The sequence below is a fragment of the Ranitomeya variabilis genome, chromosome 2 (genome assembly GCF_051348905.1).
Source record: "Ranitomeya variabilis isolate aRanVar5 chromosome 2, aRanVar5.hap1, whole genome shotgun sequence".
Taxonomy (NCBI): domain Eukaryota; kingdom Metazoa; phylum Chordata; class Amphibia; order Anura; family Dendrobatidae; genus Ranitomeya; species Ranitomeya variabilis.
The window spans coordinates 694630975-694657047 of record NC_135233.1 but is presented as its reverse complement, the minus strand read 5'-3'; the positions used below and the strand labels follow the sequence as shown (position 1 = coordinate 694657047).

The 26073-nt window shown below is 40.1% G+C and overlaps 1 protein-coding gene across 1 annotated transcript in view; it reads left to right on the top strand.

Moving 5' to 3' along the window:
• RSPO3 (R-spondin 3) overlaps window positions 1–24326 on the top strand; it is a 96852-nt gene extending 72526 nt beyond the window's left edge. Inside the window, exon 5 of the mRNA XM_077289421.1 lies at window positions 23885–24326. Within this exon, the coding sequence (XP_077145536.1) occupies window positions 23885–24017 (133 nt within the window). The 3' untranslated portion in view covers window positions 24018–24326. The remainder of the gene's footprint in view (window positions 1–23884) is intronic.
• Window positions 24327–26073: the final 1747 nt, after the last annotated feature.

Genomic DNA, 26073 nt, shown 5'->3' with positions numbered 1-26073 from the left:
GGTACCGTCTCACAGTGGCACTTTGGTCGCTACGACGGCACGATCCGTGACGCTCCAGCGTCGCTCCAATATCGCTCCAGCGTCGTAGACTGCGGTCACACTTCGCAATGCACGAAGCTGAAGCGATAATTTCATGACGTATTTGCGATGTAGAAGCCATTGGTTACTGTGCGCACATCGTATACAACCTTTGTTACACGATGCAATCATGCCGCCACAGCGGGACACTTGACGACGAAAGAAAGTTTCAAACGATCTGCTACGACGTACGATTCTCAGCGGGGTCCCTGATCGCAGTAGCGTGTCAGACACAGCGAGATCGTAACTATATCGCTGGAACGTCACGGATCGTGCCGTCGTAGCGACCAAAGTGCCACTGTGAGACAGTACCCTTAGAGGCATAGGAGCCAACAAAGAAAAAAGTGTTGTTAGCACTGATATTGTAAGAGTGAACACGTATGTGCTGCGACAACCAATGCCGCAAAGCATTAGGCCATACAAGTGCACAGAGCAGGATTGTCGAATGCTAACGATCAGAGAGTAAATGATCTGTTCTCAGTAGTAATAACACAGGTCAACAAAAAAAAATTTTTTTTCTGCTGTCCAAAATATTTTAATGAATTTGGGGTATTTTTGGGGTGCTGATTCTGAATATGCTATCAGTTTTGCCAGATTGGCTCAAGTTTTTGACATTTTTGGTATCTTATTTATAGCACTTGTTGGTAAATGCGACGCATCATCTCATTAATTTCTTTGGATTAGTACTTGAACTGAGCAGTTCTCAATATAGTTTTGTGTTAATTAGTGTTCTAAAAGTTTGTTCATAGCTTGATTTTTGCACTAACTTTATGTTGTTGTCTGTTTTCCAGTGAAAAGCATGAACTCATCAAGAAGAAGTTGTCTTAACGATCCAGACTCATTCTGTTACATTTGTGGTGAATACACACTGCCAAAACATAGAAGAAACATAACAGACTTCGTAAAAAAAAGTGTATTTTGCCTATTTTGGGGTTATGCTTGGGGACCAAGACAAGTTTTGGGCACCACACATAGTGTGCAAAGCATGTATCGAATTATTACGAAAATGGAGCAAAGGACAAAGAAAAAGCTTCAAATTTGGTGTTCCAATGGTGTGGAGAGAGCCAAAAAATCATCATGATGACTGTTATTTCTGTGCAGTGCAAGTGCAAGGATTCAATAAGCATAAGAAACGAAAATGGGAGTAACATGGAATCTGCAAGAAGGCCTGTCCCTCATTGTGAAGATGTGCCTGTACCTGTGTTTACCATAAATAACAGTCATCATGATGATTTTTTGGCTCTCTCCACACCATTGGAACACCAAATTTGAAGCTTTTTCTTTGTCTTTTGCTCCATTTTCGTAATAATTCGATACATGCTTTGCACACTATGTGTGGTGCCCAAAACTTGTCTTGGTCCCCAAGCATAACCCCAAAATAGGCAAAATACACTTTTTTTTACGAAGTCTGTTATGTTTCTTCTATGTTTTGGCAGTGTGTATTCACCACAAATGTAACAGAATGAGTCTGGATCGTTAAGACAACTTCTTCTTGATGAGTTCATGCTTTTCACTGGAAAACAGACAACAACATAAAGTTAGTGCAAAAATCAAGCTATGAACAAACTTTTAGAACACTAATTAACACAAAACTATATTGAGAACTGCTCAGTTCAAGTACTAATCCAAAGAAATTAATGAGATGATGCGTCGCATTTACCAACAAGTGCTATAAATAAGATACCAAAAATCTCAAAAACTTGAGCCAATCTGGCAAAACTGATGACATATTCAGAATCAGCACCCCAAAAATACCCTAAATTCGATGAAATATCTTTGGCACCAAAAATGCTGTTGACCAGTGTAATCATTGCTGAGTTACAAAGTGTCTCCAGAAGATATATAGTCCCAAGAACTGTTAGGAGGTTCATTGATTGGATTTCTACGGTAAAGAAGCTGCTTCCAAGACTGAGATCACCATGTACACTGCCAAGAATCTGGTTGTGTGGTATATAACACATTGTCATTGGTGTATAGATCAATGGAAATTCTCTCTGGTGTCATCAGTCTGGCTTCTGACAGTCTGATGGATTATTCTAGGTTTGGCAGATACCAAGAAAGGAGATTATGACAAAATGTGTAGTAATTGTACAATTTGATTGAGAAAGAATAAGTGTCTGGAGCAGTTTTGTCGCCTTTTTAATAGTTTCAGCTGAGTTCCTTAATTCCAAAGAGGAAAGTTTGTAATACATGTAATTTTTTTTTTTGGGGGGGGTACTTAAAGGGGTTGTGCAAAACTCTAAGGGTATGTGCACACGTTCAGGAATTTTCAAGTTTTTTTCGCGATAAAAAACGCATACATATGCATCCTATCATTTGGAATGCATTCCGCAATTTAAAATGCATCTCGGTAAAATAATGAACATGTTCATTAATTTTGCGGATTTTTCACAATTTTCCCGCTATTCTATGCATTGGGAAAGAATGCAAAAAAAAGCGCAAAAATGCATAAAAACGTGCAAAAAACGCAAAAAAACACGTGCGGATTTCTAGCAGAAATGTCCGTTTTTTTGTCAGGAAATTTCTGCAAGAAATCCTGACGTGTGCACATACCCTAAAAGTATAGCTGTTTAGATTGTCTGCACTGTTGCATTTCTGCCCTACTCAAGTCGATATATCTGTGCTGCACTACCTTACACAGCTCATAGAACATGTAATTCTGTTTCAGGCGGAATATTGCCATCATTTTTAAATCTTGTTTTTTGCTACCTTATCTGAGAGCAGCATAGAGACCCTAAATCCAATGATGTATCACTTAATTTACTGTGTGCAGCAGTTGACACAATCAGAGTTTTTAGGTGTAGCAGCATGAAGCAGAGCTGAGAAAGCTAACCCTGCCCACACCACAGCTCTCTATGTGCATAGTTTATTGACACTGAGCTGCTTATTACAAAAGGGACTGGAGTCTGATGACTTAGCATGTGCCAGCTAGACACAACTGATAATGTCCTAGTGATAAAATCTTTATTGTAAGCATGATCAGTGACACATTGTTGAATTCAGTGTTTTTACCCCTACTTCATGCTGTCCGCAGATTACATAACAAAAACCTGCTGACAGATTCTTTAAGTTCATAATAAAGAGTTTACCAAGTTGCTTTGTCAACCCAATTAAACATGTCAAACAGGCTAAAGCATTTATGGATCCAGAAAGTTGGCAATAGAAAATAACAGGTTATAGATCTTAATGTGAACACTTTTGTAGCATAATATATTGATCCAGTATTGTGGAGATTAGTGTACAGTGGACAATATTATTTTGCAAAACAATTGTTGAAACACAGTCAAAAATAGCCTCCTGGAAATGAAAGAAAATGTATATTTTCATGAAGAAAACTTAAAAAGACATGGCTAAGCATTCTGGAATCCTCATATATAAATTCTACTTAATCTAAATAAGATGTTATACAATAACTCCCCAAAAAATAAATTGATAGTAGTAAAAGTAATTTTCACACTAGAAACGTACCGTATATACTCGTGTATAAGCCGAGATTTTCAGCACATTTTTGTGTGCTGAAAATGCCCCCCTTGGCTTATACATGAGTCCCAGTCCCAGGAAGCCGGCTGGGAAAGGAGGAGCAGTGGCAGGAGCTGGCGGCTGTGGCATCATACACACCCTCCTCGTGCGGTCCTGCATGTCCCTGCATCCGTTGTCCAGCGCCGGCAGCTCTCCTCTCCTCTGCTCAGCGGTCAAGTGGTGCCGCTCATTAAGGTAATGAATATGTACGCGTCTTCACTCCCATATGCGTGGGGCACATATTCATTCTATTTCTGTAACTCAGGATTCTCTGACTATGTACCGTATATACTCGTGTATAAGCTGAGATTTTCAGCCCACTTTTTTGGGCTGAAAGTAACCCTCTCGGCTTATACTTGATTCATACCCAGGGGTCAGCAGGGGAGGGGGAGCGGAGCTGTGTAATAATACTCACCTGCTCCTGGCGTGGTCCCTGCACATCCCTGGTTCCCCGGCGCTGGCAGCTTCTTCCTATAGTGAGCGGTCACATGGTACCGCTCATTACAGTAATGAATATGGACCCGACTCCACTCCCATAGGGGTGGAGCCGCATATTCATTACTCTAATGAGCGGTGCCATGTAACCACTCACTACAGGAAGAAGCTGCTGGCGCCGGGGAACAGACATGAAGGGACACGCCAGAAGCAGGTAAGTAAGGAGGGGGCAGTGCGCTATACTCACCTTTCCCGTTCCACCTCTGCAGTGACGCGCAGGTCAGAGGGCGCAATGACGCGATTAGTGCACGACGCCCTCTACCTGGGCGTCAGTGCAGAGGACGGGGAAGACAAAGCGGCGGTCGGCGGTGGAACGGTAAAGGTGAATATAGCAAGTGCCGGGGGCCTGAGAGGTGAGTACGTGATTTTTTATTTTTTTAATCGCAGCAACAGCATATGGGGCAAATGTCTGTATGGAGCATATTATGGGGCCATGTGCAGTGTTATATGGGGCAAATATCTGTATGGAGCCATGTACAGCATTATATGGGGCAAATATCTGTATGGGGTCATGTGCAGCATTATATGGGGCAAATATCTGTATGGGGTCATGTGCAGCATTACATGGGGCAAATACCTCTATGGAGCATCTTATGGGGCCATGTGCAGCATTATAAGGGGCAAATATCTGTATGGGGCCATGTGCAGCATTATATGGGGCAAATATCTCTATGGAGCATCTTATGGGGCCATGTGCAGCATTATATGGGGCAAATATCTGTATGGAGCATCTTATGGGGCCATAATCCACATTTGCAGAGCATTATATGGGGCAAATGTGCCTATGGAGCATCTTATGGGGTCATAATCAACATTTGTGCAGCATTATATGGGGCATATTTTAATATGGAGCATCTTATGGAGCCCATCATAAACTGTATGGAGCATTATATGGGTCTCCTGATTCAATATGGACATTCAAAAACACTTAAACTACTGATGTCTCAATTAATTTTACTTTTATTGTTATCTATTTTTAATTTTTAAATTTACCAGTAGCTGCTGCATTTTCCACCTTAGGCTTATACTCGAGTCATTAACTTTTCCCAGTTTTTTGGGGCAAAATTAGGGGGGTCGGCTTATACTCAGGTCGGCTTATACTCGAGTATACACGGTAATGTATAATGGGTATTCTAAAGTACAGATAACCCTAATTCTGTTTTATGTAAGATGTGAAATGAAAAAAACTTCCTGCCACAATTGCACTGTTCGTGGCAGCTCAGAAGTTGTTAATAGAGCTTCCACGGACAGGCTTAGCACGAGCCACTCCATATACCACATCCCAGGGGTTACCCGGGGCATCACCCTTTAACCCCTGTACAGGAATCTGGACATACACAGGGACACCTCGATTATGGCTAAAGAGTTAGCTGTTGACTAGTGGAGCAAGCTAGTGGCAAGAAAAGTCATCATACAGGGTCAATACAAAGAGGTCACATCAAGAACATAAATCTCAGAAAGCAAGTGGATGGTCAAAATACAAGCAGAAAATGGGATAAATCAGGAGACACAAGAGGAGCAAGAGCTAGGGCTATATACCAGTTAAGCTGAGGCTATGGACCAGTTAAGTAAATTAAAACTTCTATTTCAGCTCACCTGTCCACTTTGTGCATGGCTGCCATTCCAGTAAAATCTGATACGTAGTGAAAAAGTCAAGCACCAAAAGGTTGCACTCCAACAAACTTTATTTCAAAATCTTCATATAAAGACAACCGACAATAGGAAAAATGGCAAAAAAAACAGAGGTCCCAGACACCAGTTTACGCGTTTCAGGACCAAATATGTCCCTTAAGGCCCCGTCTCACATAGCGAGATCGCTAGCGAGATCGCTGCTGAGTCACAAGTTTTGTGACGCAACAGCGACCTCCATAGCGATCTCGCTATGTGTGACACGTACCAGCGATCAGGCCCCTGCTGCGAGATCGCTGGTCGTGTCGGAATGGCCTGGACCTTTTTTTGGTCGTTGAGGCCCCGCTGACATCGCTGAATCGGTGCGTGTGACACCGATCCAGCGATGTCTTCACTGGTAACCAGGGTAAACATCGGGTTACTAAGCGCAGGGCCGCGCTTAGTAACCCGATGTTTACCCTGGTTACCAAAAAAAACAAACAGTACATACTCGCCTTTCGGTGTCCAGGTCCCTTGCCGTCCGCTTCCTGCTCTGACTGACTGCCGGCCGTACAGTGAGAAGTGAGAGCACAGCAGTGACGTCACCGCTGCGCTCTGCTCTCACTGTACGGCCGGATCTCAGTCAGAGCAGGAAGCAGACGGCAAGGGACCTGGACACCGAAAGGCGAGTATGTAGTGTTTGTTTTTTTTGGTAACCAGGGTAAACATCGGGTTACTAAGCGCGGCCCTGCGCTTAGTAACCCGATGTTTACCCTGGTTACCCGGGTGCTGCAGGGGGACTTCGGCATCGTTGAAGACAGTTTCAACGATGCCGAAGTCGTTCCCCTGATCGTTGGTCGCTGGAGAGAGCTGTCTGTGTGACAGCTCCCCAGCGACCACACAGCGACTTACCAACGATCACGGCCAGGTCGTATCGCTGGTCGTGATCGTTGGTAAATCGCTTAGTGAGACGGGGCCTTTAGTCAATAGGAAAAATGCTATCTTTGCCATTTTTCCTTTTGTCGGTTGTCTATGTTTTTATATGAAGATTTTGGAATAAAGTTTGTTGGAGTGCAACCTTTTGGTGCTGGACTTTTTCACTACATATAGACCAGTTAAGCTGAACTTATTGACTCGTAGTGGAAGTGAGAGGCTCAGGGGTATAAATTGCAGACAGCCCTGTACAGGGCTTTCTGGAAGGAGTAATCAAAACCATAAAAGAATTAACACCATAAGCCCCTAATTTAGCAGCATTAAAAATCCCAGGAATAAAACAGGTCTATATGTTGCGGATGACTTGTTGCAAAGGTATGGTGACCTTCACTGGAAACAAGCGGGACAGGACCCAGCACAGATGTTACACTTCCTAAAACAATAAAAACTTTGGTGCAAGGTGCACATCTTCTGAAACAGCAAATTTTCCTACTCTCCCCATATACGTAAAGGCTAGTCTCGGCCAAGCTTTCATTTGTTTCCAATTGGGAGGCTCTCATACACATGGATGGCCAATCTTCCTAAAAAACAGCAGGGCCAGATGACTTTCTCTAATGTCTTTAGCAGCCTTTAGTTCTGCTATTAATACAAATTGTGATACCGCATTTGATCTAGAGACGTAATTGTCACAAACTAATGTAAGAAAAAAATTCCATGTGCGTCATCAAACTGCGTATTAGAATAATTTAATATGTCCACGTTTAAAACAAAGAAAGTCCAAACGTCATTTTATTTTTAAAATAAAAATGTTTAGTTTACAAAATCAACAGGAAAATTAGCCTCTAATCTCACAGTTTATTCATCGTGGAAATAAATGAGTTCTGGTATATTTCCGGTAACTTTATCAAATATGACAGCATAAACAAAGTGCAGTTGTGTCACACGCTCAAGTGTAGGAGGTTTTAAAGGTAATTTTTCGGTACCGCCAAGTGACATTTAACAGGATATGCAAACAAATTAGAATAGCCACTTTTTTGGGCACATTATATTCATGATTCAGAGTTAGAAGACAACTTAATCAGGGGAAAAAAGAATAAACATGTAACCCCACAGGGTGCGTGAAAGCCTAATCAGGGTCACAGTGGTTTGTAAAGCAGCAGACAGAAAACTGTAGCAGCACAGCAGAGAGGCGTGTATCATGTGTTAAAGACACTACGCTGGTTAATGACCTTACTGTGTGATCGTTCCCCAGGCCTCTTAGACTCCAAAATTAACTTGAAACTAATTACCATTTCCTGATGTTTATAAATTACATATACTAGAAGGTCAGCATTGGATATTTAAGAACCCATTATGGGGCTATTTTAATTCTGCATAAATGGTAATTAGAACATTCCATATTGATCTTAAATATCATGATATATTGTGTTACAAATATTTAGCTATAGTCTTGTGCAGACGTCAGGGTTTTTGTATACGCCAAATAGAATATTGATCCATCATTAGACCAGGTTAAATATTGAAAAAAATGTTTATTTTTATAATATCTACCATATAATCATCTAATTCTGTCTGTTTGTCTGTAACGGAAATCCTGCGTCGCTGATTGGTCACCACATAATTCACTCACGTTTACTGAACAAGTTCTGTCAGTCACAGGGCCACGTAGTTCAGTCACGTTTACTGAACAAGTTCTGTCAGTCACAGTGCCACGTAGTTTAGTCACGTTTACTGAACAAGTTCTGTCAGTCACAGTGCCATGTAGTTCAGTCACGTTTACTGAACAAGTTCTGTCAGTCACAGTGCCAAGCAGTTCAGTCAAGTTTACTGAACAAGTTCTGTCAGTCACAGTGCCACGTAGTTCAGTCACATTTACTACAAGTTCTGTCAGAGTGCCACGTAGTTCAGTCACATTTACTGAACAAGTTCTGTCAGTCACAGTGCCACGTAGTTCAGTCACATTTACTAACAAATTCTGTCAGAGTGCTACGTAGTTCAGTCACGTTTACTGAACAAGTTCTGTCAGTCACAGTGCCACGTAGTTTAGTCACATTTACTGAACAAGTTCAGTCAGTCACAGTGCGAAATAGTTCACTCACGTTTACTGAATAAGTTCTGTCAGTCACAGTGCCACGTAGTTCAGTTACGTTTACTGAACACGTTCTGTCAGTCACAGTACGACATAGTTCACTCACGTTTACTGAACACGTTCAGTTAGTCAATGTGGTGTGCAAAAATATTTTGGGTTGATATTGTTAAGAAATATATTATAGTGTCGATGTACTTCTTTCATCCAATGATTTATTTAAATACACTTAGATATTCATGTAATGGTTTATATATTTTGATGATCTGTTTAATTCTTTCGTTCAGATATATTAAGTTCAATGAGCAATAAAATTTAATGATAATGTATATATTTTATCTGGAAAATCCTGTGTATTCATTGCATTATTCTCAAATCTTCATAAATAAACTACATACATATTCTAGAATACCAGATGCGTTAGAATCGGGCAAACATCTAGTCAATCTATAAACTGTTAAACTGTCTGTAGAGAAATTATCATGTGATTTATACCTCTGACCTATACGAAAAAAATGGCCCCAAATGTCTAGTTAGGCAGCTTGGACACTTGTTTTCTCATACCTGGAAAACTGCTGGGGTTTTTTCTATTTTTGGAGTGCTGGATCCTTTTTTATCAGTCAGTCTTTTCAATCTTTACAACATCAAGGGAAAAAAATGTTTTCTCCTACCCATGAAAAAGCAAAATACAGACAGCACACAGATGACATCAATATGCGTTTTTTACATGGCCATTGACTTGCATTGGCAAGTTTGATCAAAGTACAAGTTTTTGTAAGCAAAATCATTCCGCAAAAAAATGAACATGTGAAAAGGTGCATTCATTGTCATGGGCCCATCCAAAAAAGTGATGTTTGATTAAAGGTGTGGTATCATTTTGAAGTCTGATTTTTCTGTTTTTCTTCTATGTCGGATCAGATTTTCATACATTTTTGGTTCATTTTCACCATAAGACTATTATACATTTTCATTTTGTGTAAAAAATGTACAGACTTCTACTCATAAAATAGAGAAAAACGAATGGCACTTAGATGACATGTGGATGGCATCTGTCGGCTGTCCATGTTCTTTCACAAACCCATTGATTTACGTGGGTGAGTTAGATACGTGATACTAGTCAGAAATGAAAAGGTTTGTTTGGGGCTTTTTTTGTGCACATTCAGCTTGTATTAAAAATATATATACAGCTCTGCCAAAAATGAAAGAGACCTTTGCAAAATGTTCAGTTTTCTGATTTTTTCTCTTTATAGGTATATTTTTGAGTAAAATGTAATTTTTTCTTTTATTGCATAAACTTTTAACGACATGTCTCCGAATTTCCAAGCAATAAATTTTGTATTTTTTTTTCTGAAAAAGAAAAATGGTCAAAATGAAAAAAACCGCAGTGCTTTCAGAACTCAAATAATGCTAAGAAAACAAGTTCATAGTCATTTAGAAACAACAATACTAATGTTTTAACTCAGGAATAGTTCAGAAATCAATATTTTGTGGAATAACCATGATTTTTAATCACAGCTTTCATGTGTCTTGGCATGCTTTCCACCAGTCTCTCACACTGCTTCTGGCACAAAAATTTAAACAGTTCTTCTTTTTCTTTGTTGATGGCTTGTGACTATCCATCATCCTCTTGATTACATTCCAGAGGTTTTCAATGGGGTTCAAGCCTGGAGATTGGGCTGCCCATGACAGGGTTTTGATGTGGTGGTCTCTTAATTTTTTCCAGAGCTGTATATGCACAGTATCATACACTAAAATAGGGGTGTAAAGGGTTGAGTGTCCACCTCTGCACAGGGGGAATCTCAAACCATCTCCGCTGCAGTCTCTCATTCTTCTCCAGCCACAGTGGAGCCTGCTTGGCGGAGATGTCAGTCCCAGCGTCTGGCTCAGCCTGATACTGTGTAGATGGTCACTGCTGCCTTTCCAGGTTCAGCCATTGTAGCCAGTACTGGTCAGCGGCGAGCAGACGTCTCTGGGACTAAGTCCTGCTTTTCCTCTTCTGAGCATGCCCTGGGTAAGACCTCTCATTGGAGGTCGGGGGTCACATGCTCAGGTACTGTGGCAGCTAACATTGGTCCTCTAGGAAGGTCCTGAAGTTGCTGCAGCTATAAAAGTTTTGCAGCTAAAGTATCAGCTTATGTTATGAGCTTTAGCTACTCAGTGGTCTTGTCTGCTTGTGGTCAGGGTCCGGCTGAAATAAGCCACTAGAATACCGGCACCTCCGGTGAGGAGTTTGTATGGTGAATTCAGGGCTGGTGTAAAGCCATTAGAATTCCGGCTCCACTGGAGAGGAGGTGTTTGTTTGTGTGCTTGCTACTCCCTGACCACTGATTGCTTTTGCTCTGTTAGGCAGCTGTATTCCCCTGTGACGCTCACAGGGCACAGCGTTATCCCTTCTGTTCGACTCTGGAAGTAACAGAGTTCGCTTCTACCGCCATATTGTGCCACCATTTGCTAGCAGCAGGTTAGTCTCCTGCACGGTGGACCCTGGGCTGCAAACGCACCAATAATAATATCTAAATATACTCAGTGCGTTCTGCCAGCCCTAACAAGGAGTGTGTTCTTTTTGTGAAAATCATGGATAAAATATGTACATGAAAAACAAACGACCGAATGAGACCTGGATTCACATGCAGATATAGAACTTCGGTGACGGTCTTCCACCATATTCCATGAAGTAGAGCTCCAAGCACATGCTGCAGAAAAATTATCATATACATTTTTCAGTCACAAAAATTTCTGCACAAAATTTGCCACTCGGGAAATGTAGATTCTATGATACATGAACAAATGACCTTTAGATAGCAACTTTATTTTATTATCCATATTACGGTCACATTTCTAAACTGCAGGTCTCCAGTTATAAACTAATGGCATTATTTATGCCCATAGTGCTGCTAGTTTGGGTCAGAACAATAGTAGTCTGGTAAAGTTGATTTCTAGATAATTTAACTATGGTAATTTTCACAGTAAATCTGTATTTTCTGCAATTTTGGAAATCTTTCCCTTATTTATACATTATTATTTAACATCTAAGCTTACAACTGCTTGGAGAACCCCCAACTCTACATTCCATTAAACATTTTAATGTGTATATTTACTACAATATTTAACTTTTATTCACTTAGTATAAAACCTGTGTGCAGTGTTGCAATGTAACATGGTCAACAGCTCAGTCAAGGTGAAGTTGTTACTCTTTCTGCATGATTTACAGACATGGCAGAGTTATCTTATAATATTTATACAAGTATCCAACATACAGAAATATCTGGAATTATCTGACTGGAATGTGAGATTCCCTATATAATATGCTAGGGCCATGTGAAGAATCTTCTGCAGTGGAGAAGGATGAAAAACAAAAATTCAACATTTTAACCCTTTCACTACCTTTGACGTATATATACGTCAAAGTTAATGTAACTGCCTTTAATTTGGCCTCGCACGTTGAGCCCACATCTTGCCCAGCACTTGATGGCTGATTAAATAAACTGCTTTTTAAGAGTTACTCCAGTGCTATTAACCAATTAAATCCTGCTGTCAATAACTGACAGTGGGATTTAACACACGCCAGCCGGAAGAGCTTCACAAATTCCTCCCATCGGTGCTCCTGTCACATGATCATGGGGCACTGAATAGTTGTCATAACAGTCAGAGGTCTGCAGAAGGAGATCGTGATTTCTGCTATACATAGTAGTGCAGATGCCCTGCTATGTATAGCACAGGCGATCAGAAAATCGCAGCTTCAAGTCTCCTATGCAAGCTATTAAATAAAGTAAAAAGTAAAAAAAGTTTAAAAAAGTTAACGTCACTCCCCTTTTACCCCATTGAAAACAAAGTAATAAAAAATATATAGATAAACATATTTGATAGCGCTACATTCAGAAATGTATGATCAATGACTCAAAATATGAAATAAATTAATCCGAACGGTAAACAGTGTAACGAGAAAAAATGTGAATCTCCATAATTTTTTTGTCACTAGCAAAATTGCAATAACAGGCAATCAAAACATCGTATCTAAGCCAAAATGGTATCAATTGAAACATCCGCTCAGGGCACAAAAAATAAGTCTCACCCAGCCCCAGATCTCGAAAAATGAAAAGACTATGGTTCTTTGAAAATGGTGACAAAAACAATTTGTTTGTTTGCTTTTTTTTACAAATTTCAGATTTTTTTCCCCCTACTTACGGTAAATAAAAAAATAAAAATAATACATGTTTGGTATCTGCATACTCGTACTGACCTGGAAAATCATATTGCAAGGTCAGTTTTACCATATAGTAAGCAAGGTAACTAAAAAAAAAACTGTTTCACATTTCAACGTACATGAAATTTTTTTGCGTGTTTTCCAGTATGCTATATTTAAAAACAAATGGCATCCTTCAAAAGTTCAACCCATCCTGCAAAAATCAAGCTCTCATATTGCTATATGGCCTGAAAAATAAAAAAAGGTTATCGTTCTTGGAAGAATGGGAGAAGAAAAAGTAAAATTGTTAGCTAGTGAAGGGGTTAAAAGAGTACAAGGGGAAAACAAATGTATTTACAATAAACATAATTCAGGTAAAAATGTCTTCTTTGATAGCTGCAGGTTTTGCAGCCACTATTGGACCGATGGTGCGGACTACTCAGATTAGTCTCATTCACATATACTACAGGTAGTGCTCATCTTCACCGAACATCCCCATTTCAAGGCTCAAGGGAGAAGGGATTTCCAACATGTGTTTGATATTATCATTTGGATTATTCTCCATGGAACCTCCTCTCTCCCTGCACCTTTGGCTACTTTCACACTAGCGTCGGGAACAACCCGTCGCTGTGCGTCGGGCCGACGTTCCCGACGCTAGCGTGGTCTCCGCCGCACAACGGGGGCAGCGGATGCATTTTTCCCACGCATCCGCTGCCCCATTGTGAGGTGCGGGGAAGTGCGGGGAGGTGGGGGCGGAGTTCCGGCCGCGCATGCGCGGTCGGAAAAAGCGGACCGTCGGGAGCAAAAAACGTTACATGTAACGTTTTTTTCTTCCGACGGTCCGCTACCACACGCCCAAGCGTCGCAAAACGGACGCAACGTTTGGCAATGCGTCGCAAATGCGTCGCTAATGTTAGTCTATGACGAAAAAACGTATCCAACAAGAACTTTTGCTGGATGCGTATTTTCGGCAAAACGACGCATTTGCGACGTATTGCAGTTAACGTTAGTGTGAAAGTAGCCTTAGTTTGTGATCATCAATCTGAACGACTTGGGAACCTTCTCCCATCCTTGGTAAACAACCTTTTTGCTCCATACACCACTGTTCTGAGAAGTCTCTGTAATTGCTTACAGTGTCTGCTAAGGCTTTCCATCAATGTTCCAGCGAATGTCTATTTCTACGTCCTTTTGGAACATTCTAGTTTTAATTAATTCCAAATCTGTCTTGTGTCTCATTCTCATGTGCAGAGTATTGTCAGCACCGCAGAAGAGAAGCTTAAATGCCATAGTACATATGTTACTGCCAACCCACATCAATGTAATGATCAAATTAAATGCAAAACTTTTAATGTAATTTTTTTTTTAATATTCAGAAAGTCCCCAATTTATAAACCACGGGATCCTCTTTTATTTTTAGATGGGCGTCTTCTTTTTGCCTATTTGAAGTTGTGTAAAATCATGGAATTTCCATCTGTATTTGGTTTGCTGATACAATGCTAACAGATCTTTGTGGCTACATTGCAAACGCTTATAGAACGGCAAGGATTTCCTTCACCATCTGGCATTTTTACTTCACGAAATATCAGGCAGTAGCAAAGAACAGTAGCTTACACATCAAGATTTACAGCAGTCAACCACTGCTATTTAGATTATATCTGTCCCCCTAGCGTATCCTCTGATATACCCTTACCCTGAAGTCATCAACCTTCTTTTCAGGGAGAAGGTTTTACAGTTGATATCTCTGGAATGTAGCAGTGTTTTATCTACATAGACCACTGCAGATCCTCCAAGACATGAATTTCACATCCTGTAATACATGCTACCTATGAAAAACACTCATTTTCTCTTTGGTCATCCTTCAAATCAGATATGTAGTTCAGTAGCATCAAACAACAACTATCCCATGAATACTGATCCTAACCTTAGTTCTAAAGTGACAGCAATTGAATGGAAACATGTTTTTTAAAAAAGATACTGCTCAGAAAAACTAAGGCACCGCTGCAAGGAATAAAAGAATTACTAGAATCCATTTATGGCTGCATTCACATGTTGCGGTCTGTAACAAGTTAGGCAGAACTAGCTCAAGCAGAACTATTGAGGCTATTTTTTACATTTTCAGCATTTGTCTCCAACAGCAGAAGCTTGAGCTGAGCTTCTGTCACTGCTGTTAACCATTTAGATGCTGCTGTCAATCAGACAGACATATAAATGAGAAGCATTTAAATGGAGCAGCTCTGAATGCAAGCACACTGACTTCCATCGCCCCCCCCCATGATGGGCACGGATACGTTACCATCACAGATGGGATGCTAAAGGCCTCAGTCTCTGCCATTTCAGTCCTCTTGTAAAGCTCATTCAGACTGCGATTTTCTTTGTACTGCGGCATTGGAGCATATGGTATAAATTATCAGTTCAGTGAAAGTGCCGTAAAGTGAAACGCCAGAATGTGGGTTTTTGTGGTCACCAAACTTGCAATTTAAAACAAGCCCCCACACAATTTCATCAATAAAAAATATGAACAGGTCTCAGCAACTCAAGCCAATTTTTTTTTTTTAAACACTTAAATAAAAAAAAAAATGATGCTAGTTTGATATCGCTGTAATTATACTGACCTAGAGAATCATGTTTCCAAGTCACTCTTACCATGCAATTAAATACTGTAAAACCAAGGGCAGATTTGCATCTTTTCACCATTTCATCCCAGTTGCAGTACCCCCACACCCCCATTTTTCAGTACATGTTGTTCTATTTTTGGTGTTCTGTTATATTCTCCCTGATCTTGACCTTGGCAAATTTGACGCTGCTTTGACTTACTTCCTGATTAGTGACCGTGGCCTTTTCTCTGACTATAGTTTTATGTAGTTCTGCCCCAATTTTCTCTCTAATTACTGAACTGGTTACCTAAGGCTCAATACTCCAGATAGCAGCTACTCTTTACAAACAACTCAGGGCCCCATTTAAGTCAAGGGTATAAGGGCGAAGGCTGCAGTTCCTCTTGGACCTCCTAAATGGAATGACTAGCACTAAGTCTGTCCAAGGTTGCCTTCTTGGGTTGACATCTAGTGATGGGCGATTGTGCTTGGCTAACATCTGAGCACGCTTGGGTGTTATCCGAGCATCTTGGGCATGCTCGTTTATTATTTTTGAGTCTCTGCAGCTGTTTAATTTGAGGCTGTTAGGCAACCTCAACACATGCAGTGATGGTCTGTTTGTTACGTAATCCCCACATGTGTTGAGGCTGCCTAACAGCCGCAATTCAAACAGCTGCAGAGACTTGGACATAATATATGAGCAAGCCCAAGATGCTCGGATTACACCCAAGTATAATCAGATATGATGCTATCCGAGCACGGTGCTCATCACTACTGAATTACAATGGGCAACCATGAAAATATATTTATTTTCTGGAGAGTCTCTCAGTTTAACTTTTTCATCCTGAAAAAGTCAATTTTCTATGCTTAAGTGAATCTACAGTAAAGTTGCACATAAAATGGGTTAGGCTAAAATAACAAGGACTCGTGGGTTATTTCTACCCATGAATATTTGACAAATGCATGCATTTTACTGTATTATAGTGTGTTATAAATATGATAACAAATATTATAATGCAAAACACTAATACAATCTGCATCATTTTATTGTTAGTCTGACAATGCAGTAAATGCTACATTTTCAAAAAGTACTCCTTAGCTTAGAATAATAGACCATAACACTTATTGCCCAGTTTCATAAGAGGTCAGATTTGGAGAGATCACAGCTGTTAAGTCTTGGAATTCACTGCTTAGTGGTCATTTACAATTAATATTAATGAATGGCAGATGACAGATGTTTATATCATATTCTATGCCAGGCATTGCTAAACAAAAGCATAGTGCATTGTTTTAACTCCGAGTCAGTGATGATTTTCTGCCCTTACAGATTAGGCAATTTTAGATCCAAGAGACCAGTTTTGTGTGGAAACAAGACTCTATTCTTCTCCTATCCACATATCTATTTTCTTTCTGCATAACAGGATGTGCCATTGGAATTCAATAAAGTAGATCTCTAACCTTACTCATGCTCCTTTAAAAATGATCAAGGAAAATGTTGTTAATTGTATCCTTACAGTCCAAGTTGCTAAAAAATATTTATGACGTTTTAGATTTAAAGAGAACCTGCCAGCAACATCTTACTAAGTTAAGGAGAGACAGGGCCATATTGACTCTGTCATTCTGATTAAAATGATATCTCAGGTGAAGAAATCCGTTTTGTAGATTTTCTTTAATCCTTGTTTTAAGTTTCCTTGCATTGATATCTTTGTGCATCGGGGTGGGCCTGTGGGTAGGTTCTTTATCTTTGTTCCATCCTGTCCATTGTGTCTCAATGTCCATTCTTCTTTGTTTAAAATTTCACCCCATTACCTTCCTAGCCACAAGTGACACTTGCGCAGATTGATCTAATGGTGGGCTTCAGTAAAGTGGTGCCGGTGGCACTGAGTAATCTAAGCATGTGCAGCCGCTGGTGCCATTTTCCTGAAGACTTTCAAGAGCTCAATCTATGCAAGCACTGCCCACGGTAAGGACAGTGTCGGCACAACATTTTAAATAAAGAATAAGAAGAAACATGCAGACACAGCGGAGGGGATGGAACAAAGCTGAAGACCCAACCCACAGTCCCACCCACAGTCCCGCTCCAAGGCACGAAGATATGAATACAGGGAAACTTCAAACAAAGATTAAAGAAAATCTACAAAACAGATTTCTTCACCTGAGGAATTATTTTAATCAGAGTGACAGCACCAATCTGGCCCTTTCTGTACTTTCCTTTAAAGTTGAATTACCTCAGAGGCCTGGTCTATCAAAATAGCAATCGTCATCATTACATATCACCGCTGAAGCCATGTAAACAAAGAGCGGTGGTGAGCACAGGAGGTTTCTCAGCATTGCTGATTACACCAATTATTGGGTGCAGTGGTCATATGCTGTAGACATGATGTCTACAGCATATGTCTATATGTCTACTCATTGTTGGCCAGTTGTACTGTTTTGATCTGGTGGCCTAGGAGCAGCATGGACGAGCTCTGGAGTAGGTGGCCTCTTTACTGACCGCCGACCCTGAACTTAACACCGCAACTATAAGTAGCTGTGGGATGTTCCTGTCACTCCCTCGACACCTCGTCACAGCCGGAGGACTAATTACCCCTAAAGAAAGAAACAGGAAAACTATCTTGCCTCAGAGAAAATCCCCAAAGGAAAGACAGCCCCCCACAAATATTGACTGTGAGAATTTAGCAAAGGAGGCCACGCTACCTAGAAAGAAAAGACAGGACAGAGTACTGTGCGGTCAATATTAAAATACTACAAAAATCCACCACAGAGAATACAAAAATCTCCACACCTAACTAAAGGCATGGAGGGTAACTCTGCGACTACAGAGCTTCCAGCTTGGCTGAATAAATCCTTACACAGACAAAGCTGGACAAGAAAAAACATAGCAATTCACTGAACTATAAAGTCCACCGCATGTGGACTGCAAAAACAAAGCCAGGACTTATCTTTGATGATATGGACAATCCAGCAGGAGAAACCAAGCAGAGATGTGAATCCTCCAGAAAAACAATGGACAACTGGCACTCACTAAAGGGTGAAGCCAGACTAAATAGCCCCATCCAAAGTGGAAGCACCTGATGACTGCTGTGAAGGACAAACAGCAGCACTACCACTTATAACCACCGGAGGGAGCCCAAGAGCAGAACCCACAACAGAATTCACAACACATGAGACTGCATTCCTTGAACTCCCTCTGGAATTTACACAGGGCTAGCAGTTCATCCGTTTTATTTCCCAGGGAGCGTACATTACCCATGATAATGGATGGGACTGCTGGTTTAAACCTTCTTCTCCCGGCCTTCACCTTTTTTCCTGCTCTGCAGCCTCTGAAAGGTCCCCACACTTCACGGGGAACAAGTGGTATGGCCACAGCTGGATTAGCCTTCATCCTGCTTTGACTTACTTCCTGATTCCTAACCATGGCCTTTTCTCTGACTATAGTTTTGTATGGTTCTGCCCCAATTTTCTCTCCAATTACTGAACTGGTTAGTTTAAGTACTCTTACCTAAGGCTCAATCCTCCAGATAGCAGGTACTCTGTACACACAACTCAGGGCCCCCATGTAAGTCAAGGGTATATGGGTGAAGGCTGGGGTTCCTCTGGGACCTCCTAAATGGAATGACTAACACTAAGTCTGCCCAAGGTTGCCTTCTTGGGTTGACATCTAGTGATGGGCAAATGTGCTTGTATAACATCTAAGAACGCTCGGGTGTTATACGAGCATCTTGGGCATGCTCGTATATTATGTTCGAGTCTCTGCAGCTGTTTTGATTTGCGGCTGTTAGGCAGCCTCAACACATGCAGTGATTGCCTGCTTGTTAAGTAATCCCCACATGTGTTGGGGCTGCCTAGCAGCCGCAAATCAAACAGCAGCAGAGACTGAAACATAATATACGAGCATGCCCAAGATGCTCAGATAACACCTATAATCAGATATGACATTATCGGAGCACGGGGTCGCTCATCACTAATGAATCACAATGAGCAAAAATGATAATATATTTCTTTTCTGGAGAATCTCTCAATTTAACTTTTTCATCCTGCAAATGTCAATTTTCTATGCTAAGAGTGAATCTAAAGTAAAGTTGCACATAAAATGGGTTTAAAAAACATGGTCAGGATAAACTGGTGACAGTCCTTTAATAACTCTTGCACATAATTTTTTTTATATTTATACCCATATACCATGGTTTTCTCAGCACTTATGTAGCAATATGTTAACAATCAGTAACAATATGTAGTAATCTTTTAGATACAGGAAATGTTTTGTGATTTTTTAAAAACACAACTGACCTATTTGTGTGTTATTCCTTTAAATTGGGGACGTGATACACACCATTTCTTGGCAGGCACAGAGATTTGTATGAGTGGTTTTCTAAGTATTCGGTGCTCTGTACAAGATAGGTTTTTTTTCCAAGAAACTAATGAAAAGATCATAGAAACTAATTTCAATGATTTACACAGGTGACCTTAAGAAAAAATAAGGGGGTTGTCCAGCCACAAAATGTTTCAATGTGTTTGAAATGCAAATTACTAAAATTGCTAATGTGTTTTTAAAATGATAGCCCAAATGTCCTGATTTTAACATGGACCACAACACTTTCTTATTCATTCTGACATGGTTTCGGGACATGGCCAGATTGAAAAGGAAAAGACAATGCCACAAAGTCACCCACCTTCAAGCAAATCTGAGCACACTTGCAAGTGTCGGAGCCTTATTTCCTCCCCAATGTCCATTCTTCACCTGTAGGCTAGCAAGAACATTGGGTATAGGTAGTGGCGCATGACTGCAGGGTCATCTTAAACAGGATTTTTTGGAGCATGTGCCCATAGAAACATGACCGTCAAACTAAAGTAACAATCACAACATAGTAAAAATTAGATTTTACAAGTCTTGAAGCAAGCTGTGAAGCTAATACCTCTTAAGTGTCTACTCCTAGACAAATCCTTGACAAAAAACTGAATCGGACGAGGCATAATAGTTTTAATTGTAATTGTCCACTCCTTTCAGGATGCCTATTCAATATATGATGTTCATAACATCTCAGCTACAAGTAGTGCAAAGACAATTTATAAAGTACAACCAACTCCCAAAGACAAAATACAACAGCTAATAAAATTAGTTTTATTTTTAGTATATATAACATTGATCTCTCAGCTACACCGATACTGTAGAATAATCCCATAAACATGAGAGATCTGGTGGATAAGTGGTCTACAACCTGAATTTTAACTGGCTAAAGTTGCACTTCCTGAAAAAGAGCTTTGAAATGTGTATGGCCGCCCTAAGGTGCATTTACACCTGTGGCGTTAAATAATCGCCAACGGGCTACATGTTTGCCGATGGGCAGTCATCTAATAGCCTGCTTAGACAGATCAACTGCACCTTCGGTTTGCACAGAACAGTTGTTGATTATAATTCAGACTAGACTGTGGCCCGATTCTAATGCATCGGGTATTCTAGAATATGCATGTCCCTGCAGTATATGGACAATGATGATTCCAGAATTCGCGGCAGACTGTGCCCGTCGCTGATTGGTCGAGGCAACCTTTATGACATCATCGTCGCCATGGCAACCATTATGACATCTAAGTCGATACTGTGCCCGTCGCTGATTGGTCGAGGCCTGGCGGCCTCGACCAATCAGAGACGCGGGATTTCCATTATGACATCATCGTCGCCATGCTGTGCCCGTCGCTGATTGGTCGAGGCCTGGCGGGATTTCCAGGACAGACAGACAGACAGAAAGACAGACAAACAGACAGACAGACGGAAAAACCCTTAGACAATTATATATATAGAAGATGAACGAAAACTATGTAATTCCCTGTAAAGAAAGCTCTCGTTGCAGAAGATGTAGGCAGAGAAACTTACAGTATCTTTTAAAGCACCACTCCAGCATTTGTTTGTTTTTATTGTACCTCTGGAGCAGTGCTTTAAATGTAAGTCCCCTCCTGTCTGATTCTCATCTTCTGGAGCTTTCTTTCATTTTTCGCCTCTGCTCCCGTCGGTCTCTGGTGAAAAATGTCATACCCGCAGCTCCAGTGTTTCATGGAGCTGCATGGAGGTCACTTTACAATAAAAGTCTTTGAGAGCCTCAATCACACTCATAAACTTGCATTGCGCTCTTTGTGACGTAGCTTGTGACTTCCGGCCAGTCAGAAGCTGTGCTCACAAGGTGGCGCAAGTGGACCGGAGCAGCACAGAAAAAACTGTGAAGACGCTGGAGGCAGGGGGCTTAGATTTAAAACTCCAGAACGGCACTGAAAAAAAAAACTGATGGAGTGGTGCTTCAACTCAATTTAAAGGGGGAAAAGAAAAGGTCCAAACTCTTTTAAATAATTTTAGATCTATTAAAATTTAAAGGAACCTGACAGCTGATTGATGTTGCCCAATTCATAGGCAGCATGAATCAGAGACTGGCTCATTTACTGCATACATGCACAATATGGTCAAGTAGAAGGCAACTAGGATGTTTAGTCCAAGAGGCAGATCCCCGGTGGCTTCTCCCAATCCTAGACTGACAGGTCTCACTCTGTACGCACTCAAACTCAAATAATATGACTCTTATCTTAAACAGAGGGGAAATCCATCCAGTTCTAACCATGAATTAGATTATTGACTTGACAAAACTATATTTTAAATGATGCGATTACCATTCTCATTTGCTAGTTGTGCTAGATTAGGTATGTCATCCAGTGGAGGTTTTAAAGTTTGCAAGCACAGAATAAACATTTAGACAAAAATATTTCAATGTTGCACAATAGCTTATACACATGTATGAAAACTATTTTTAAATTGTTAGTACCAATCTATAAATGTATACATTATTTCTTGCAAGATAAAATAGTAAATTTGGGTAAAGCTGCAGAATTCAATCAAATGAATTGGACAGTATTTAAGGTGCTTAACTAGCATGGGAAACCACACAAATAAAAGATGTGACAAACACAAAACTTTTTCTAATAGTAATAAAATTAAGATTTTATTAGTCAATTTTAATTCTTTCCCTGCCAAAGACATATGTCTTTGTTGTGTGGCACTTCAGTTGCCAAGGACATATGCAATATGGCCATAAGTAGCCAGTGCATATCTCAGCCAGGATAGCTACTACAGAAATGCCATAGTAGCCCTGATCCAGACCAAAATATCAGGGTTAAAGCCTCATTTGGATGTCAGGGGTATCGTGGCCTGTGATGCTCACAAAGGGCATGGGTCTCCTGACCCAAACCTCATGGGAATATAAGTGACAGCTGCGGTTGTCTGCAGATGGCACTGCTGACTCTCACGTTAACCCGTGATGGTGACTCGATTACAGTGGCGTTTCAGGTATCAATTGAAATGAAAGTACACTCTAATAGGCAGGACTTTTAATATTCATTGGGTTTGTTAGGCAGTCTTGTCCATTTGCTATTTTTTGCCCATTTGCCATGTCTAGTGAGCTGTCCTAACATGGGGAGGGGTCTGAGTCCCAGATATCCCCATCGATCATAAATTGATGGCATAATCTTTAGATATTCCATGACTTTAAAAAGTAGTAATACTCCTTTAGAAGTGTAATGGTCAACTAGAAAGCTATACATTTTATACTTGTATGTTGATTGCATCCACATTTCAATGTAAAAAAGTGCACTTATTTAATGGCCTAATGAGGTCATCTCTATATTAGTTGATTGGAATATTCTACTTTACATACAAATGATTAAGCTATGCCTCCCACACACATGCTTCCTACTTTCTGAACTAGTGGCTGAAGAGAAATTTATGTAATTTTCATATTTTCAGCTTTGGGTTAATGTTCTTAACAGCTGTAACATGTTAGGTTAGCGTTAGTGGGGGATAATGTCAAACACTCAATATCTGGACGCGTTCCATATAGAAAATAAAAACATATCATCAAGCTTTGTAATGTGTTATGCTTGCTTCAGAAATATAATCTAAGACTTTTTTCATTTAGCGTATGTCCACAGGTCTGTTTTAAGTCACACTCCTTTAGAATAGATCATTTGATGTAAATATTTTAATAGCAATGCTCTTTTTAGCAAAATATACTTTATTCGAAATTCTACAGTTTGGCCATATGTATTTAACACTAAATGCAAACAGAAAATGGTACCACTCAACGACAGGAAACTCTAGGTGCTTTTTTTGTTTTTCATATCATTTCCATGATCCATGGATTAGTGTTATTGCCTATGACAGTATATATGAGAATATGACTCCGAATGCTACCTTTACTGAAATCATACTGATTTTCTGGATGTTTGAGGGAATATTAACAATGCTCCTTGTGCCACAGATCAAATAGTCAATATATTTTCATAGCACAAGATATACAGACTGATATTTTGCCTTCCAATTGAATTGACTGGGGTCTTATTTGTAATTTTTAGGGTAAAAGTGAAAGACGAAACAAAAAAGAACAAACAGAGAAAAAAAGAAGGAGATGTGCCAAGAAAACAAAGGCAGAAAAAGTTGGAAAAGGCTCAACGTGGAGAAGGAAAGAGAAGAGAAATCCGAGCTTAGAGGATGGGACGTGCAGCCAAAATCTCAAGCTCCTATAGGACATCAACGGCCTTGTGCCATTATGACAGACTTCTTGTGCTGCTATATTGAGCTCAACTCCTAGGTGTTGAAGACTCTAGATGGATTGGGTACTTCTCATGCAGCCAAACCCTATGCAACATTCCAAGCCTCTTGTGTCTTTTCTATGGAAACACAGACAAAGATGGAATGTAAAGACAGACAGTGGAAGTGCGGAAAGTTTTCTGTGGACGCTTCAGAATTGTATGCTTGTGTGTATCTGTAAAAGATGATTAAAACTTTATTCTATATAATTGTTAATAGAAACATTTCCTCTATTTTGTAAAGTATTTTTCACTTTTTCTGCCCCCCAGAATTATAGGCTAATTATATGCTGAATTTACAGCATTATTTTCTCCAATACATTTCTGTGGTTAAGTAATAATAATAATAAAAAAAATGACAATTATCATTGGTACACATGGCATGTCATAGCCAGTAAAATGATGGCCACCTCATTACTTGCTGCCTGCAGAATTGAAAGGTCTCAAAATACTCAATTCAAGATGCAAAGTATGAACTGAGTTTTATATGCTTGTTTGGGCTGTTGACATTGCATTACATAAACTAACCAAAAATATTGTGCTGGGGGATAACATTACTTATATGGCTAACTATAGGAACAACTACAACACTAATCTCAAAGCAAAGCTGCTCTGTTTTTATTTTATTTATTAGCATTCACATATCGGACATAATCACATCATCAGTAAGTGTGCATATGAGATGGATTGCAAGTAACAGTCAATGGAGTCAATGGAACAATTCAGTGCTCCAATAGATGCAGTATTAACAGGCAAAATTACACTATAATACCAAGTTCAATTTTCAGTACCTGCCGCCAAAACAATTCTATAAAAGATTACATGCTACATTCAGTTTACAATTGACGACATATCAGTGGTAGATAGGGTAAATAGATGCACGTAGAGTGGTTTGTGAAACTATTCACGCCCCTTGGCTTTTTACCTATTTTGTTACATTACAACCTGTGTTTAAATATTTTTGTAATCCAATTTGTGTGTAATGCATCAGCACTAAATAGTCAAAGTTGGTGAAGTAAGAAAACTATAGGTATAATTTACTTTTATTTTTTTGCCCCAAAAAATTTCTGGTGCAAGCAATTACCTTCATAAGTCACATGTTTAGTGAAATGAAGTCCACCTGTGTGCAATCTAATTGCCACATGGTCTGTCAGTATATACACACCTTTTCTGAAAGGCCACAGAGTCTGCAACACCATTAAGCAAGAGGCACCACTAACCAAACAACACCATGAAGACCAAGGAGATCTTCAAACAAGTTAGGGACAAAGTTATTGAAAAGTACAAATCAGGGTTGTGTTATAAAAAAAAAAATCCCAATCACTGATGATGCCCCAGAGCATAGTACAACAACAAACCTGACAAAAGAGGGCCGCCCACCAAAACTTTCAGCATGAGCAAAGAGGGAATTAATCAAAGAGGCAGCAAGGAGACCAAAAGTAGGTCTGGAGGAGCTGCAGAGTTCCCAAGTAAAGACTGGACTGTTTGTTCATATGACCACAATGAGTCATACGCTCCATAGAGGTGGCCTTTATGGAAGAAGAGTAGGCAGAAAAAACCTTTACTTTGACTTTGCCAAAAGACATGTGGGAGACTCCCCAATGGTAAGGAGGGAGGTACTGTGGTCAGATGAGACCAAAATGTAACTTTTTGGCAATCAAGGTAAATGCTATGTCTGGTGCCAAACTAACACAGCTCATCACACCAAGAACACCAACCCCACAGTGAAGCATGATGGTGGCACCTTCATGCTCTGAGGATATTTTTCAGCAGCATGGACAGAGAAAATGGTGTGAGTCAAGGGGAAAATGAATGTTGTGAAATACAGAGATATTCTTCAGCAAAAGCCATTTCATTCTGTGAATGATTTGAGCCTAGGACGGAGGTACACCTTCCAACAAGACAATGACCCAAAGCATACTGCTAAAGCAATATGTGTTTTAAGGAGAAAAATT